At 39.2% G+C, this 15821-nt stretch overlaps 1 protein-coding gene across 1 annotated transcript in view; it reads left to right on the top strand.

Moving 5' to 3' along the window:
* The window catches only part of celsr3 (cadherin, EGF LAG seven-pass G-type receptor 3), a 117270-nt gene that overhangs the window by 38266 nt on the left and 63183 nt on the right, over positions 1 to 15821 (top strand). The window contains exons 4-7 of the mRNA XM_087833878.1: positions 8771 to 8993; positions 14584 to 14699; positions 15058 to 15146; positions 15468 to 15482. Of these exons, the coding sequence (XP_087690004.1) occupies positions 8771 to 8993; positions 14584 to 14699; positions 15058 to 15146; positions 15468 to 15482 (443 nt within the window). The remainder of the gene's footprint in view (positions 1 to 8770; positions 8994 to 14583; positions 14700 to 15057; positions 15147 to 15467; positions 15483 to 15821) is intronic.

The following is a 15821-nucleotide window of genomic DNA, read 5'->3' as shown; positions in this document are numbered from 1 at the left end:
AAGCTAAATTTAATCTTGTACAAATCTTATATTTTTGCAGGTTCTTTACCTCACAAAATAAAGTGCCTAAAATAATTCAAAATATAGCTGCAGCTATAACATTTACTTTAATACACAAATAGTTGTTATATTAAAAATTGTGATCATTTGTCCAGTTGCTTTTGAGCCCTGGAAATTGGGGTTTGTATATAGAAATGACTGTAATTCTTAAACTGTTAATACAATACCATGTTAAAACCAATGAATTCATGTTGAAAGTCTGCAGTTCACTATTTGATTGTTTCATTTAACACCTACTATAGTAGTGCACCTATAAAAAAGAGGAAAATAAACATAATTGTTCAAGTTCTACTTTACAGTACTACATTTATTTATGTTCGGAAATATATAACTTTGGTGGTTAGCACTGTTCCCTCACAGCAAGAAGGTCCTGAGTTCAATTCCACGATCAGGCCGGGGTCTTTCTGTGTGGAGTTTGCATGTTTTCCCCATGTGGCTTCTTTCCGGGTACTCTGGCTTCCTCCCACAGTCCAAAGACATGCAGTTAGTGGGGATAGGTCAATTGAAAAATCTGAATTGCCTGTGTGAATGGTTGTCTGTGTCTGTGTGTTAGCCCTGTGACAGACTAGCGACCTGTCCAGGTTGTACCCTGCCTCTAACCCTAAGACAGCTGGGATAGGCTCCAGCCCCCCTGTGACCATGAAAAGGATAAGCAGCAAAGAATGGATGGATGGATTTGAATACATTAATTATCTATTGTTTTTTAGTAATCACTCTCTCAGCTTTAGCTTTCTGAAAGTGTTTTAAAAGTGGATCATAGAAATAAGGACTAAAAAAACTGATGTTACACAAAGCAGTCAAAATCACTCTATGCATCCCTAATAACTACTACATTAATTCATAAAATAACTCATCTAATGTGCGGCACTCGTAACAAAAGTTACAGTTTCTGTTTACACAGTGATATTTTGATGGTTATTTAAACTCATTCAGATGAGGACGGGAGGGTGCAGAGTCGTAGAAATTATGTGTGGTGCAATAAAATGGAGGAATAGAAAATGAAGAAGAGGGCGAACAGAAGAATAAGCAAGAAAAGCCTAGAGGCTGAAGAGAGAAGGTTAAAGAGAATTAAAAATCAATGTGGGAAGTGATTGTTATCAATGTCCGTCATCTGATCTCATGAAAAAGGAAGAAACAGTGGGGCAAGAGAGAGTTGTGACAGAGTTGACAGCAGATGAAAGTTGAAATGGGAACACTGAAAAAGACCGAACACGTGAAGGAAAGAGGGGAAGCAAACAAAAGAGGACAAATGGGCAAGAGTTAAAAATTTGTTTTAAAAAAATCTTTGAGAGGGAGTACATGTGTATGGGAGGGAAATACAGCTCACAAGAAACAGAAATAAGTCAATACCAAGTAAATGAATAAACAATATAGGGCAGAGGAAGAGAAATACAAAAGCATGAAGAAAAAAAGTGCCTGAACAAAGGAAAAAGGAGAAATTTAGAGACTGAAGAGGAGGACAGAAAATATGGGAGAGGGAGGAAGTATAAAAAGTGCAAATTGAAGTTGTTAAGTAAGAAACAAACAAAATGTTTTCACAAATCAAACCAAATGTGTTGAATGGCTGTTTTTTGAAGGGCTGAGGACGAAATCCAGCCCAAAAATCAGTGTGTGTGGAGTTAAGTTCAAGAAATGAGTGCAGAAGACTGATTTTCATCTCAGCTTGAGGCTAACGGCTCGAGGGTACATTAGAAGTGCAGCTGGTGGAGTTGAATTCTGGGTAATATAGGGACCGATTTTTCTTTTCTTTTCCTAAGAAGCGGACGATATCTCCCTCATCTATTGTGAGCCTGCAGTGTTAAATTGGTGGAGCACTCTTCTCAGCAGAGGCACACGCTGCAGCGATATCACACAAACAAATCTCGAGCTGCATGACATGCGGTGAATAATCGAACAAATAAGATGTTATGATAAAGGCGTTCCTTTAGATGACACATCTCGGAAGAATGATGGACTATCAGCGGGCTGAAGTCACCTGATGATGTCATCCTGATTCCCATCCAAGCTTTGATTTCCAGTTTAAGGTCTCAGCAGCGTCTATTGACAGCTATTGACTTACTTATTGACTTACTTATTGATTTTTATTTAAGCTGTAGCTTTAACCTACACCCTTTCTTTTTGCCATATGAGTTGTTTTTTTTAAAATGGTTTAATTTCTTGTGATATAAATGAACCTAATAAAGAAAAAGATTTTAGAATTTCTTCTTTCGGACCCCCACTTTGCTTTTTTTTTTCTCATGGCAGCTACATGACCTTTTGTCAGTTTATTCCAAGTAAACACATCATGATAAAATCCATTACTTCTTATACATGAAAAAGTTTTTTTTTCTAAGAATCCATCCCTATTGAGTTATTATTTAGAATACAGCTTGTAAGATAATTCATAAAGAGTATCAGCATAATGGAAGCTATCGCTGTTTAATATTCATGCAAAACATCACAAATTGGATCATATATTTTACTAAATGAGGAATTTTTCCTGTGGGTTGTACACTATAGGTAAATAAACACCAAAAATAAAGGAGCACAAGCAAGACCTATAGAGGTGGTGATACAAGAGGAAGAAGAAGGGGGGGACAACTGGGAGTGCGCTAGTCTCGAGGGATGCACCATGTGTTGAGGTGGAGGAGGAGGGTTATGGGGTGGGCGATTGGGCGGAGCGAACTAAGATGCCGGCGGTGGTTGAGGAATACTGGCTTTGATGAATAAAACATCTGAATGAATGAAGGGGTGGTGTGAATGCATTAAGCCTGGCATAGGGGGGGGAGAGGAAAAAAAGAAGATGGTATAAGATGAAGGGAGGAAGGAGAAAGGAAGAGCAAAGCGTGGGGCGTTTTATATATAGAGATATAAGGTGGAAGTTAGAAAAACGAAGGAAGAAACAAAGGGCGAGGAGAGGATGCAGGGAGGGGAGGAAACAACGAGGTGATTGAAAATAGTGCTCGGTCTCAAACAACAAAGGGAGCGTGGAAGCTCAGACTGAAGTTTTCAGACTTGAATCGTTTTTTCTCTGAATTGTTTTGAGCTGGTTTGTTTGTGAATAAATGGCAGAAATGGACTTTTAAAAAATACAATAAGATATAAAAAAGTGCGGCTATTTAGAAGATGAAATAGAAAAATGGGCCTAACTATCAAAAGTGAAATTACACATTGTGCAAAAGGATCCTATTAAAACCCGTCCCTGTGATTCTATCTTCTAAAACATGAAGATTTGCTGCGTTTCTCTGATTCATTTCATTGTACATGTAATTTTCAAGCTTTCACTTTGACCTCTGTTTTCTTGTCATGTTATTAATTAAAAAAAAAAGAAGAAGAAAGAGTTGCATCCCTGCTCGGTGCAGCTGCAGCGGGTTGGCGTGGATTACCTTCTTAAAATGTAAATAACAAAGCAAGAAAATGCACTTGTTACTTTTTAGTAGTGGGATATTTTCATGATGCAGAGTTTTGTCTGTGTGTGATTCTTTGTTTGGCTGGGTGTATGTATTAAGGTAGCAGTGTCTTATTTGTGTGGGCGTGTGCATTTCCATTCTTGTCTGCTCGTTAAAAACCATCTGTCCATGTTCGCAAAGTGTTTGTGGGGAATTTTAAGTGCTATCTCGCTATCGGACACCCACGTTTTTAGCAACCGCTTGACCTTTCTGTCTTTGTGTGAGTTAAAACGCAGAGCCAAATGAGGAATTACAAACTCTCTGTCCTGCCTTCTGTGTGTGTGTGTGTGTGTGTGTGTGTGTGTGCGTGCGTGGTCAAAAGACCATTGTTGAGTCAGTCTGAGATCACATCTGCTCTGCTTTACTTCTTGTAATTCCAGTATGTGTGTGGTGTGTGTGTGTGTGTGTTATCTTTGGTACTGTAAAAATGTATCCAAAGGTTGTTTTTATTTTCTCGTCAGTCTTCCGTCACTTTTACATTTTAAGTTAGTCAGCTCAGTGTGCATAACGAATCAGCATGTGCCTGTGTTGTGTGTGTGTGTTTGCAGGTGTCTGTAAGTCTCACTGCCTGCATAATTCATGAGCATTAATGTCTATTTATTTATTTTAATATTAATGAGAGGGTCTGTACGGGGGAGTGGGTGCAACACACAAAAGCAGGGAAGTGGTGCTGCGTTAGTGAGTGTGTGTTGTGTTGTGTGTCTGTGGGGTGTCTCGGTTTAATTGGTTCCCTGTTGTGTGCGCTTACATTGAAGTATACGTTTCGCGTGAAATCGGAGAGAGGATGAGAGAAGCTTAAACAAGGACAGACACGTGATAATTTGAATGTCCTTGGGCTGTTGTAAGATGGGCTGGGTGTTTGACTGGGCATCTCACTGTGTGTGTGTGTGTGTGTCCATCCTCAGGCTGATTTGATAGTGTGTGAGAGAGTATGTTTGTCAGCCAAAACCAGCAGATATCAGCTGCCTGGTGGCACATGGGGGAAGGTGTTGTGGGAAAACGGGTTGGATGAAATGAAAAAGATGTTCAAATGACTGATAGGGAAGTTATCGTTTGGATTTGAAGTCAAGGCGAAAAAGAGCATGCAGTGGAGGACAGGTGGATGCTGGAGAGGTGGAGGAAAGGACTAATGGCAGGGGAGAGGTGACATATTTAGCAAATTATATCACTAATTCTTTTGCGAGATTAAAATGCTTAATCACTCTTCCTTTCAGTTTATGTGGTGTGCGTCACACGTAGTCAGTATCAGTGTGTATCGAGTCTGACTGCTCGTACTTTTATAGCTTCTGTCTTTGTGTCTCTGACTGGCAGTGCATTTGTGTGTGTGGTCATGACTCACCCTCAAATTCCTGTGTGTTTGTGCGTGATGTGTGTCAGATATTATTTGCATCTGCTGAAAGGTGAGGATGTTTATTGACTTACACACGCATGATTTATTGTTGTTGTGTTTTTAGTTGTGTGTGTGCGATAATGTTAAGATGTGAGAAGTCTGCCAGTGGGTATGCTGGCACAAACTAAAAGCAGTGCAAACATAGCGCCAACAGAGACAGTTACACGATAAAACCCAACAGCCTCGAGGGCAGGAGCAATGATCCGTGTGTGTTTGCATGTTTGTGTGTGTGTGTGTTCGTGTGTACGTGTGACACAGAGAAAAAGAGAATCGAAGAAAGGACATGAAATTGAGTGTGTGTGTTTATGTGTTAAAAATAATGAATTGAATTTATTATTTATATGTTTGGTTATGCATTTTGTTTATTTGGTATCTTCCTGGGGTTGTGTGTGTGTGTGTGTGTGTGTGTGTGTGTGTGTGTGTGTGTGTGTGTGTGTGTGTGTGTGTGTGTGTGTGTTTGAAGCCATCCCCAGGTTCTAAAGTTGGTCCTCAAGGAGCCATCTATCTTAAGGCTAGATTCAAACCCTGTCTGCTCTGGTGATGTGGAGGCCACTGGGTGTGGGTGTTTTTTGTGTGTAGCTGCTAAATGTCAGACAATATGTGTGTCCAAATATGCTCCAGGAAAGGTGAAAACCATGAAAGAGAGAGCGTATTCCTTCATACCTTTTTATGTGGTTGACTGAATATGTGCCTCTGTGTGTGTGTGTGTGTGCTGTGTGGGTGTTTATGCCTCTTGAGACACTGTAGACTGGAGCTTCTTTGACTGGCAGCCAAATCTGTTTATTCTCGTCTGCAGATTTGCTCATGTTGTTTTTGTTATTCAGCAAATCTCCCCCGCCCTCCTCAACCCCCTTTTCTATCATAAATTCCAAATTTTATACAGTCTTATTGTTGACAGGTGAAATCTTGCAGCTGTAATTTTGTTGTTTTTTTAAAAAAAATACATGCAGTTTGTGTTTGTTTGAGTGATGGTAAATGTTAGTTCCTGCGCAACAGTTACTCTTACTACTGCTGCTCAGGAATCAGCACCCTGCCGTTCCCATCGGCTAATCAGGGAATAATTTACATCGAAAGCGCTTGATGAATGTGGTTGAATGCTTGATAGGAAAGGAAATCTGCCACGGCCACTTAAACGTTTAACATGGGAAAAAGACCTGTTGCTTTACAGGAAAGGTAATTTTCATGAGCCTCATTGTACCACCTGTAGAGAGACATTTCTCAGGCGACATATATATAAGTCCTGTGCTGAGGGTAATGAACCTGCGCAAACCAGCAGCGGTGAGCGTGAAAGCTACGTTTCTCTATATATGATGATGATCAGAGCTTAATGTACAATGTTATCCTAATTTAAATTTTATGCCCTTTAAGTATTTATTATTGCCTGTGCTCCTTTGCAGAATTAAAATCTGAGGGTTCCTAAAACAGGAACCTCATGTAATTTACTTTTTCTAAACTCATTCTTCAGAAACCTTTTTTATTTCAGTTTCTTTGCCTTTATTCTTATAGTATCCCTAATGTTTCTTTTGTATTCAAGTCAGGTTACATACTTAGACAGGTAATATTTTTTTCTTCCTTAAGAAACTCTTGTGTGACTTTGGCAGTGTGCTTTGGATGATTGCTGTGATGGAAAAATTCAGTCAGGCTTCTGGAGGCTGTGGGAAGAGAAGTCGTCTTCTCAGACAGTATTTTGGTATATCCACAGGCGCTGACTAAAAATGCCAGTTTGCAATCATTTTAGCCTATTATTGCACTACTACCTCTGTGCAGTCACTGCAGTAGTCCTAACCAGGCTCACACTTAACATGCTGGACCCCGTGATAGCCAGAGGAATACACCACACGTTTGAGCTAATGTAATGAAAAAGTGTGATACCATTAACCACAAGGCCTCTTGTTAGCTGCTTTAGTAAAAAAGTTAAAGTTGTAATTTTATGCTGAAGAGCAGTAAAGTTTAGCTGCAGTACAGTGATGTTGTTGTTATGCATCATTGTTGTTTCTACTGTATATTAGGCCCTGTATTTTCTTACTCAGGAGGCAATTTATGGGAAAAAAATAGAAAAAAAAAAGAAGTTTTTCCTGAGTTCACCAGCAGACTTTCAGACCTTGAGAGTCAATAAATATCTGAAATGACTTGGCACACTAATGTGTTACAGCACTTTTCCCTCCCCAGCAGGGGTAAAAAATTTTTTAGCAGAGGCAGGAACATGCAGACCAGAGTGGGAGGAGTGGGAAGTGCATTTCCCTCGGCCAATCACACCCTGGTCTCACTGAAATATTTATTTTGATTATTCATAATGATATACACTTACCAGCCACTTTATTAGGTACACTTCGCCAAGACTGGGTTGGATCTCCTTTTGCCTTCAGAACTGCCATTATTCTTCATGGCATAGACTCAACAAGGTGCTGGAAAATTACACATATTTTGTTCCATACTGACTAGATAGCATCGCAGTTGATTTGAGCTTTGCCACAGGATATATAAAATTGCAGCAGATCAGCAGTTTCTAAAATACTCAGAACAGCCCGTCTGGAGCCAACAACCACGCCAGACTCAATTTCTTCCCCATTCTGATGCTCAGTTTGAGCTTCAACGAGTCGTCTTGAACCAAGTCTACATGCATAAATGCGTTGAGTTGCTGAGTAGATATTTGCGTTTACGAGCATGTGCCAAATCTGCCTATTTAACCCTGTAAAGCCTAATGATTGCCAGACATTTGTTTTTAAACTGAGGTGTTTATTGCTACATTTGAGCAGTTTATTGCCTAAAAATGCATTGTGCAATTTATTTTTGATGGTTGGCATTACAGGGTTGTAGAGAGTTTGCGCATGTCTCACCATAAGTTTCAGCCTCTTTTGTAGTTAGATTGAATATAAGACATTGTTACTTTAGTGCTTAGCCCCCAAATTCTAAAAGGTCAGGTCAAAATATTGGTGATTTAAAAAGAAAAAAAGTGGTGTTGCTAGAAACTCTCCTGCTTTTCCGTTAATATTACAGCTACCTGTCAACATTGATGAGACAAACACAGCCCACCCTGTCTCCAGCAAATGCATTAAAAAGTGATGATACAGCACTATGAAGCAAATCTCTTTAATCAAACTCAGACTCTAACTTCACTGTAACACACTGACTATGCATAAATTCTAAAACTATCTGAAAGTTTGTGTTTTATGTGCGGTCTGTATGAGTAATTTTGAACAGTTTCTCACTTAAACCATGAGGGAGTAAAGCAAGGGAGTAAACTGAAAACAGAAAACAGCTTAGTATAAATGAACAGGAAGTGCATTTTTGATTTTAACCCGGGGAGAGAATAAAACAAGCTGTATTCACACAAAATATTGCTGTAATACTTACAGCATGTTGAGAAAAACTTAAACCGTGGCTCATATTTCCCGCTCATTATCCCCACCATGCTCAGATCGGTAAATTATTTAAATCAAGACAGTGTTTTATTTCAACTTTAATCAGGGATTTGTTGCACTGGAGGTTTAGTGGATTTTTCAGTTGTGCTCTGCTGCTCTGAACAATGTTTTGTCGCACAGCACCTGTGTGTTTTGACAGACCTGCCAATGGGAGCAGTGAGGTCAGATCCTGTGAATATTAATTGCCTGTGAAACAAGCTTTGAAATGGCAAAAGTGCCAGGATACTGGTGGGAATTTATTTATTTATTTGTTTATTTGATGTTAGCCTTTTAAATTGGTGCAGAAAACAATGGTGGAAATGTTCATAAATACCAAGAATGTTTATTTTTATCAGAATCTGTTGCATTGGTATTTCTGCATATATACAGAAACTTTGAGCGAAAGTTAGATTAACTACTGAGAGATTTACGGCTTTTATGGTCGCTTTGGTTGGCTAACACTAACATTGTGGGGGGGTTTTCTGTTTCAGGTGATCGTTGTGAGTTTGACCACCGGCAGGGCAGGTGCATGCCAGGTGTGTGTCGTAACGGAGGGACATGCCGGGAGCTTTCGGGTGGGGGTTTCCGATGTGAGTGCCCGCCAGGAGCCTATGAGCGACCGTACTGCACCGTCACCGCCCGGTCCTTCCCGCCCAAGTCCTTTGTCATGTTCCGGGGGCTCAGACAGAGATTTCACCTCTCCATCTCATTAACGTGAGTAGACTTGAGTAAACATTCTGTCATTTCCTTTCCTGTCTTCTTCTCTATTATTTTTTTGTCTCTTCTTTCAGCTTCCATCAGATATAGCAGGATGGATCACTCTCTGATTCCCTCCACTTTTCTTTAAGCTGTTTTTTAAAACTATATCATCTCCATCTTGGAGAGTGATCCTTTTATTTATGGCTTCCCTGTATCCTCCCTCTGCTTCGCTTCTTTAAAAGCATTGCTTCTCCATTTAATCCCATCTGCTTTGCTTTGCTGTCTTTCTTTCTCTTCTATGTTCTTATCTTCCATCTGACCATCCTGCTGCAAAAGCTCTGAAAGGAAATGACTTCATAGTTGGAACCAACTCAGAAAAAAACATGCTTCTTAGTCAGTGGGGCTATTAATTTAAAGTGCCCAATTAATAACTAAAACCACAGACTGTATATGAAAGAAGGCCATGGCACCATGATGTCACGTTCAATAGACCCCTTTTTTGAAACTTTGAGTTTAGCATTACGGCTTTTTTGGGGAAGAAGTGACTATGTATGAATGAGAAGGTAAAATGTTAAGTAAGCAGCTAATGTTAGCACAGCATATCAGGACAAACACCACCTGTCAAGCATGATGGTACAGGGCTGATGAATTGAGTTTTGTTCATGTGAGGTTATATTCGAGCCCTGGTTAGGACCAGAATATTTTTTTAATATGTCCTGATATGTAAACACAACTTTCAGCTGCTCCCTCATTGTGAGTCATCACAGTGGGTAACTGCATGTTTGGTTTTAACAATAGATACCTTTCCTCACACAACTCCCAAGAGATTTGTGTCTCCTCCTTAGGTTAAACCAGTAATCTTTTGCTTGTTAGGGTAGGCTGACGTGTAGTCCACCACAGTGTGGAGCCACATGATGTCCTGGCATGTTTTACCTTACCAGTCACAGACTGTGTACATTCTTTTAATCATGCGTGTACAAATGTGTATGGGGCACATTTGCCGCAAGATTTTGGCCAAGGTTTCAAGAATCTCAGCATTTCTACACAAGTTATTTTCATCATAATTTTTTTATTTACTAAGATTGTAAATTAAACCGCGGCACTGCCTTTACCTACAAGAGAATTTGTGCAATACTTTCCGTTTTGCTTGGCTCGCTCACAGCACGTTTTTATTTGTGTTAACACTTTCTGCCTGAGCATATATGTAATGCTAATGTTGTGGCAGAGGTCAGTGACTCCTTTTACCCATCCAAAATCATTTTTCAGTTGCTGCTTGCCTCTAGACTTACAAAGCCCCCAAGAGAATTGAAGTGGTGCTTAAGAGTGGTCAGGCAGGGTTATGGGATGGATGGTTGCCATGGGTGATGTCGTCTAATGATAGTTGCTAGGGTGATGTTGCCCATGGGGTTGTTGCTAAGCTGATGTGGCTACCATGGAGTAGTTGCCGTGAGACATTGCGGTCACTGTATTGCTTGCTAAATGAGCATTATTGGTGCATAAAAGCACTACATGTGGTTTCACCATTAGTTAAGTTAAGGAATGAAGCATGAAGGGCATGTTTTCTTTTTTTTAAAAGAAGCTTGCTTTATGAGCATTTAGCAGGTATCGTGTTAACATTTCTCTGTGTGTTGTTGTTGGTTTAAAAGAGTCCCACGCTGGGTGGAAAAATCTGTGTATAGAAAGGAGTTAATCTTCTATTTTCTTTTAGTAATTTTAATCAAGGACTTCTTGAGAAAAGCATTGATTTCTTTGAACAGATAATGTGTGGTCTTTTTCAGCACCATGCTTTCAAATTTGTTCAAACCCAGTCAGATCTGTGAGTTTTGTTCTTAGTGTGTAGCTCTGCTTTATGGCAGCACCAAGCAGCAAGACTGAAAAATGAAGCCAGCAAAGTGCCAAAAAAACTGCAGTTCCTTGAGTCGCCACTGGAGTCTGAGAACTTTAAAACTTGGTACAAAAAGCAGCTTTGGTTTCTAGTTAAATTCCCCCTTGATGATTTTTTTAAAAAATTTAGAATGGTCTTTTATTAGTTTTTGTTAAACTGTAATAAGTCTTAAATCATTGGGTGTAGTAACATTTTAAATGGAATTAAATTCAAATAAATAGCATGGTTTGCTTTGTGCGCAGTGGTACCACAGTGCCAGAGGTCTGTGCTCCAGTTTTCATGAAGAAAATTCCAGTATTTTATTTACATGTTACTAAATAGCAGTAACCATTCACAACTGGTGGGGAAATAATTGCTTGGTGGTTGCCATCTGGTCTCATGTTTGCATTAGCTGAGAACTTATGGCTTCATACTGCCATCCAAATATGTTTACTTTTGGCTCCATGTGAATAATATGGCAGCTTCCTACATGCTAATCCTGAAGCTTCAAGGGAAAGGCTAACAAGCTAATGTGTGACATCACATTGGCTACGTCCATCTTTTATGTACATTATAGGGGGGACATAAACTATATGGAAGACAAAATATTATGAAAATAGATAAACATGTTTTAAATTTAAGCTCCTGTTTCATGTGTTAATTGAGGGCAAAATAGACTTCCCTCCACAAGATGCCTTTTTTTAGGTTTCTATAGATCTAACTGCATATGAAAGCATAAGCGACAATATGACTCTGCTCTCTATGAATACGAAACCACTGCCATGACTTGAGCTCAAGTTTTTAATGCATTTGAAAGGCATTTGCATGAGAGAGAGTGTGTGCATGTCAGCGTTTGTTTTCTTTTCTTCAGCTCTGCTTGAAATTGACTGCTAAGCTAACCGAGTTTAAGGAATAAAAATGATCATAAACACATGATATTCCATCTTGTAGCTTATTGCTTTTGGGAATAAGTCACATCATATTAATTTGTTTAATGCAGTTCTTGGCGGCACGTAATGAATTTCACAAACAGCAATAACACTGACAAAAACAGACCTGCTGAACATATAAAGCATGCTTCTTTGCATTTATTTACTCCTTCGGCTCCTCTGTGTCTCCGCTTGTCTGACTCCACACATTATCTCCAGTTACTCTATCAAAGCTCAGGTTACAATTTTTATTTTTATTTTTATTTTTAGCTATTTCTGGTGGCACGGATAGATTAGATATGCATACTAGATATTTTGGCACAGTGCAGTCGGAGCGACAGCAAATCCATACAAAGAAGGCACATATTTGCTAACCAGAAACCCTGGGTTTATTTTAGACAATGCCAGCGTCCTCAGATTCACCAGAACGGCGATAAGATGCTCTTATTTCCTTACAGTTCTATAGTGCAGGAATGATTTCCATTGGAATTTAAACCAAGAAAATAAAATGCAGATATGATAATTTTAACTCAACAAAATAGGAAACAGTAGAAGAATATTTTTCTTCAACAACTTAAAACCGTTTGAAAGGCAGACATTTATAACCATGCTGCTCTAGGGCTTCTTTCCTGTAGCTGAACCTGACCTCCCGCATCTGTGCGCTGGATTTATTTGACTCTCTAGCGGAGTTGGGCTGGATCCAATTTGTGACACCACTGAACCTCACTGAAAGTAGAGAAACCTTGAATAAAAATTTCCCTGCAGGTGCTATTTGTCAGCTGCCTACAAATTGCAGTGTACGATTTTAAAATTGAGGCGCTTAGTTGAAGGGAATAGTAAAAACAGGCAAACTGTTGTGGTATCATGTTTAAAACAACATCTCAGTACTTTTTAATGTGGACATTTTATGCAGTGAGAATCTTTTCTGTATCTTGCCACCAGGACAGAGTATTTCTCATCTGTTCTGTGCAAAATAGACTTTTTATTTGCGTCTGAGCAGCTGAGGGAAGGAAGACTCCAGCAGTATGGTTTATTAACTCTGGCATAGTCTGAATACCTTTTGTTCTTCTGCACTAGCCAGGAGTCATTTTTGTTCTGCTGTGTCTGAGATAGTTTTTTGTTTCTGTTTCTTCCTGTATCGGAGTGAAAAATATAATTTAAAATGTGTCATATTCTCTCTGCATGCATATAAAAATATACAGCCATGGTAAAAAGAGAGTACACCCTCTATCAATTCTAAGGTAATAAAAATTCTGATCAGGCTTTAAAATTATTTAAATATAGCTGTTGTGGTCTGGGGTTGTTGTGTTTTGGACTTTCAAATTTTCCTAATTCATTATTGTTTTGTACTTTGAAAGTAGGTTTTTGTTTCTGTCTTTGGTTTTCTTGTCCTTTTGAGTTTTTGAATCCCCATCAGTTTCCCGTTGTATTATTTTATGTATCTGGTGTAGTCACAAATTACGTTAGGTTTCTTAGCTCTCTCCCTGTCCTCTTAGCTTCTTCTCTGTGTTTTTGCCTTTAATATCATGTTGAGTCAGTCTTGTCTTTGTGTCAGTTTGCTCTTTTGCATGTGTCAAGCTAATCTGTCTTAATCCTGGTCCTTATATTAGTTACTTCCTGTTTTATTTTGATAGTCACTCATCTCTGTGCTTTATGTTTAGTTTTGCTTCCCTTGTCTTGTTACGCCTAATTTGTTCCTGCTGTGTTTCCAAGCTTACTTCACTCCCCTAATCACTCTCCTGTGTATATATTTTGCCGGTATCCCTTTGTCCTTTGTTGGAGCATCAGCTCATTTCCCCAGTGATTCTGGTTCCTTGTGCTGTCTAAAGTCTTTCTGAGTGTCTTCATTGTTTAGAAGTTTTCAGTTCCTTTTGCATTTTATGCTTACTTTTGCTTTGTGGATTGTTCAGTCTAATAAACAGCTCGCCTTTTGTTAAGATTATTTCGTCTCCAAGCACCTACATTTGGGTCCTCAACATCACACTCGGCCTGTTCATCCCACAGACCATAACAACAACCTTAAATGCACAACAGTGCACGACATATTACACCACGTCATTATGTATTTAACAAGAATTAATCCAGAATGCTTTTTTTGGCAGCTTCAAAGCAAGTCCCCAGTTGGTATGAGGTGCTGATATTTGGCTTTCTCTTTGACTTTCTAGGTTTGGCAGGTGTGCAAACATAAGCCGGGCTGCCATGTTCTTTTTAGACAGAAGAGACTTTCTCTTGGCAGCCCTTCCAAACATCCATACTAGTTCAGTCTTTTTCTAATTATACTGTAATGAATGTTAATATTTAACATGCTAACTGAGGCCTGTACCTCTTGGGTTTTTGCAATTTCTCTGAGCATGACACAGTCTGGATGAATTTCCGGTTATGTCCACTCCTGCACATCAAAGATTCTCAGCTGTCTTGAATGTTTTCCACTTGTGAATAATCTTTCTCTGTGTATGCTTGGATAAGGCTTTTTAATGCTTTAATTCTTCAGAGGCTGATGGGCAGAAACAGTTGCTTCTTTACAATCGTTGCTGACGTCCTTCGTGTTTGGCATTGCGTTGACACACCCCAGTGCTTCAGACCAACAAACTGCCAAAACTTCTACTTTTATAGCAGTAGTCATACTGATTATGATGATCAATTAATCACCGATCATCACAATTTGATCATCGATGCTAAGCATTAAGGGTGTACTTAGTCTTTCACTCCTTACCTAACAGTTTTCTTTTTACCATGGCTGTGTTAATAAATTCTCTACTGCATACAGCATTTGTCAATAAACTTCAAATCTCTATGTGCATGCGTCTTTTAGATTTGCCACTCTGGAGAACAGTGGTCTTCTCTTCTATAATGGACGCTTTAACGAGAAACATGACTTCATTGCCTTAGAGATCCAAGAAGGACAAGTGGTGTTCAAATACTCCACAGGTATTGTATCTTTATGTGCACTCTTGTTTGGTTTTGTTTGCATGAAATTTGTGCTCTATAAACAGAGACCATATGTCTGCTGTTGCTGTTTGCTTTTCTTTTGACCCATGAACATGTGCAGCAGGCCTGTAAAAACAAGCGTTCCTCCTGAGACACAAAAATCTGTTTATCTAAGTGTGGATTCAGGTAATGAATGCTGCTGATTTGGTCTTTGCAAACAGTTCTTACAGAGGTTTTGGGGTAATTGTAAATAAAGCGGATATATTTGGAGCATCCACACCCTTAAAAAAAGAGGAGACCCATAAGAGCTACATTTGAAGTCATTTTAATGACATATTCTTCATTTACCCGTCTCTAGGTGAGTCATCCACCCAGGTGAGTCCCTTCCTGCCAGGGGGTGTGAGCGATGGTAACTGGCATACAGTTCACATCCACTACTACAACAAGGTGGGTTTACATCCCAATCCCATCTTCATTGTGATTCTTGCATTTGAGCTTCCACTTTGGATTCTTGATGTCTGTATGATTAGGGTTTGTTTTTCTTATGTGATTTTATTTTGCACTTTGTAAATTTGACTTGTTTTTATTGGTACTTCTGATGCGTCGGCAGAATAGTTTCTCAGCCTTCGAGCCGACGAAGCACTTTGAATTGAGCCAAAGTGTTTGTGTCTACACGCCTATGTGGGTGTTTGCATGTCATCATTTTTATTCATGCATATTCGCCGCACATCTCCTTTAATTTTCTTCATGTTCTTTTATTTTCCTCAGCCTGCTACACGTTATGTGAGTATGAGCGTGTGTCAGAGCGCATATACACTTTCTCCTTTCTTAGCTTCTTTTGCTCCTCCTTTCTTTCACCAGCAGACAGTAAGGAGAATGAATGCACTGTCTTTCTGCTCTTAGTCTGTTCTCTTGCCCATGTGTTTGTTTTTTCTTCCTGTATGTCCTACTAACCAAAGCTTCTCCCTTTTGTCTTCCTGTCATTGTGCAAAGTATCAGTGTAAATACTAATCTCATGTGTTTACTGCTAGTTTGTATCTGATGTAGTGTTTTAATGCAATGACGAAAACTCTAGATTTAGTGAATGCTCTTGTATTTCTTGAATGTTGACTGGTTTTCTGT

Source organism: Neolamprologus brichardi, chromosome 20 (assembly GCF_056152115.1).
Source record: "Neolamprologus brichardi isolate AB-2024 chromosome 20, ASM5615211v1, whole genome shotgun sequence".
NCBI lineage: Eukaryota > Metazoa > Chordata > Actinopteri > Cichliformes > Cichlidae > Neolamprologus > Neolamprologus brichardi.
The sequence above is the reverse complement of the archived record's forward strand: the minus strand, read 5'-3'. Positions and strand labels throughout refer to the sequence as shown.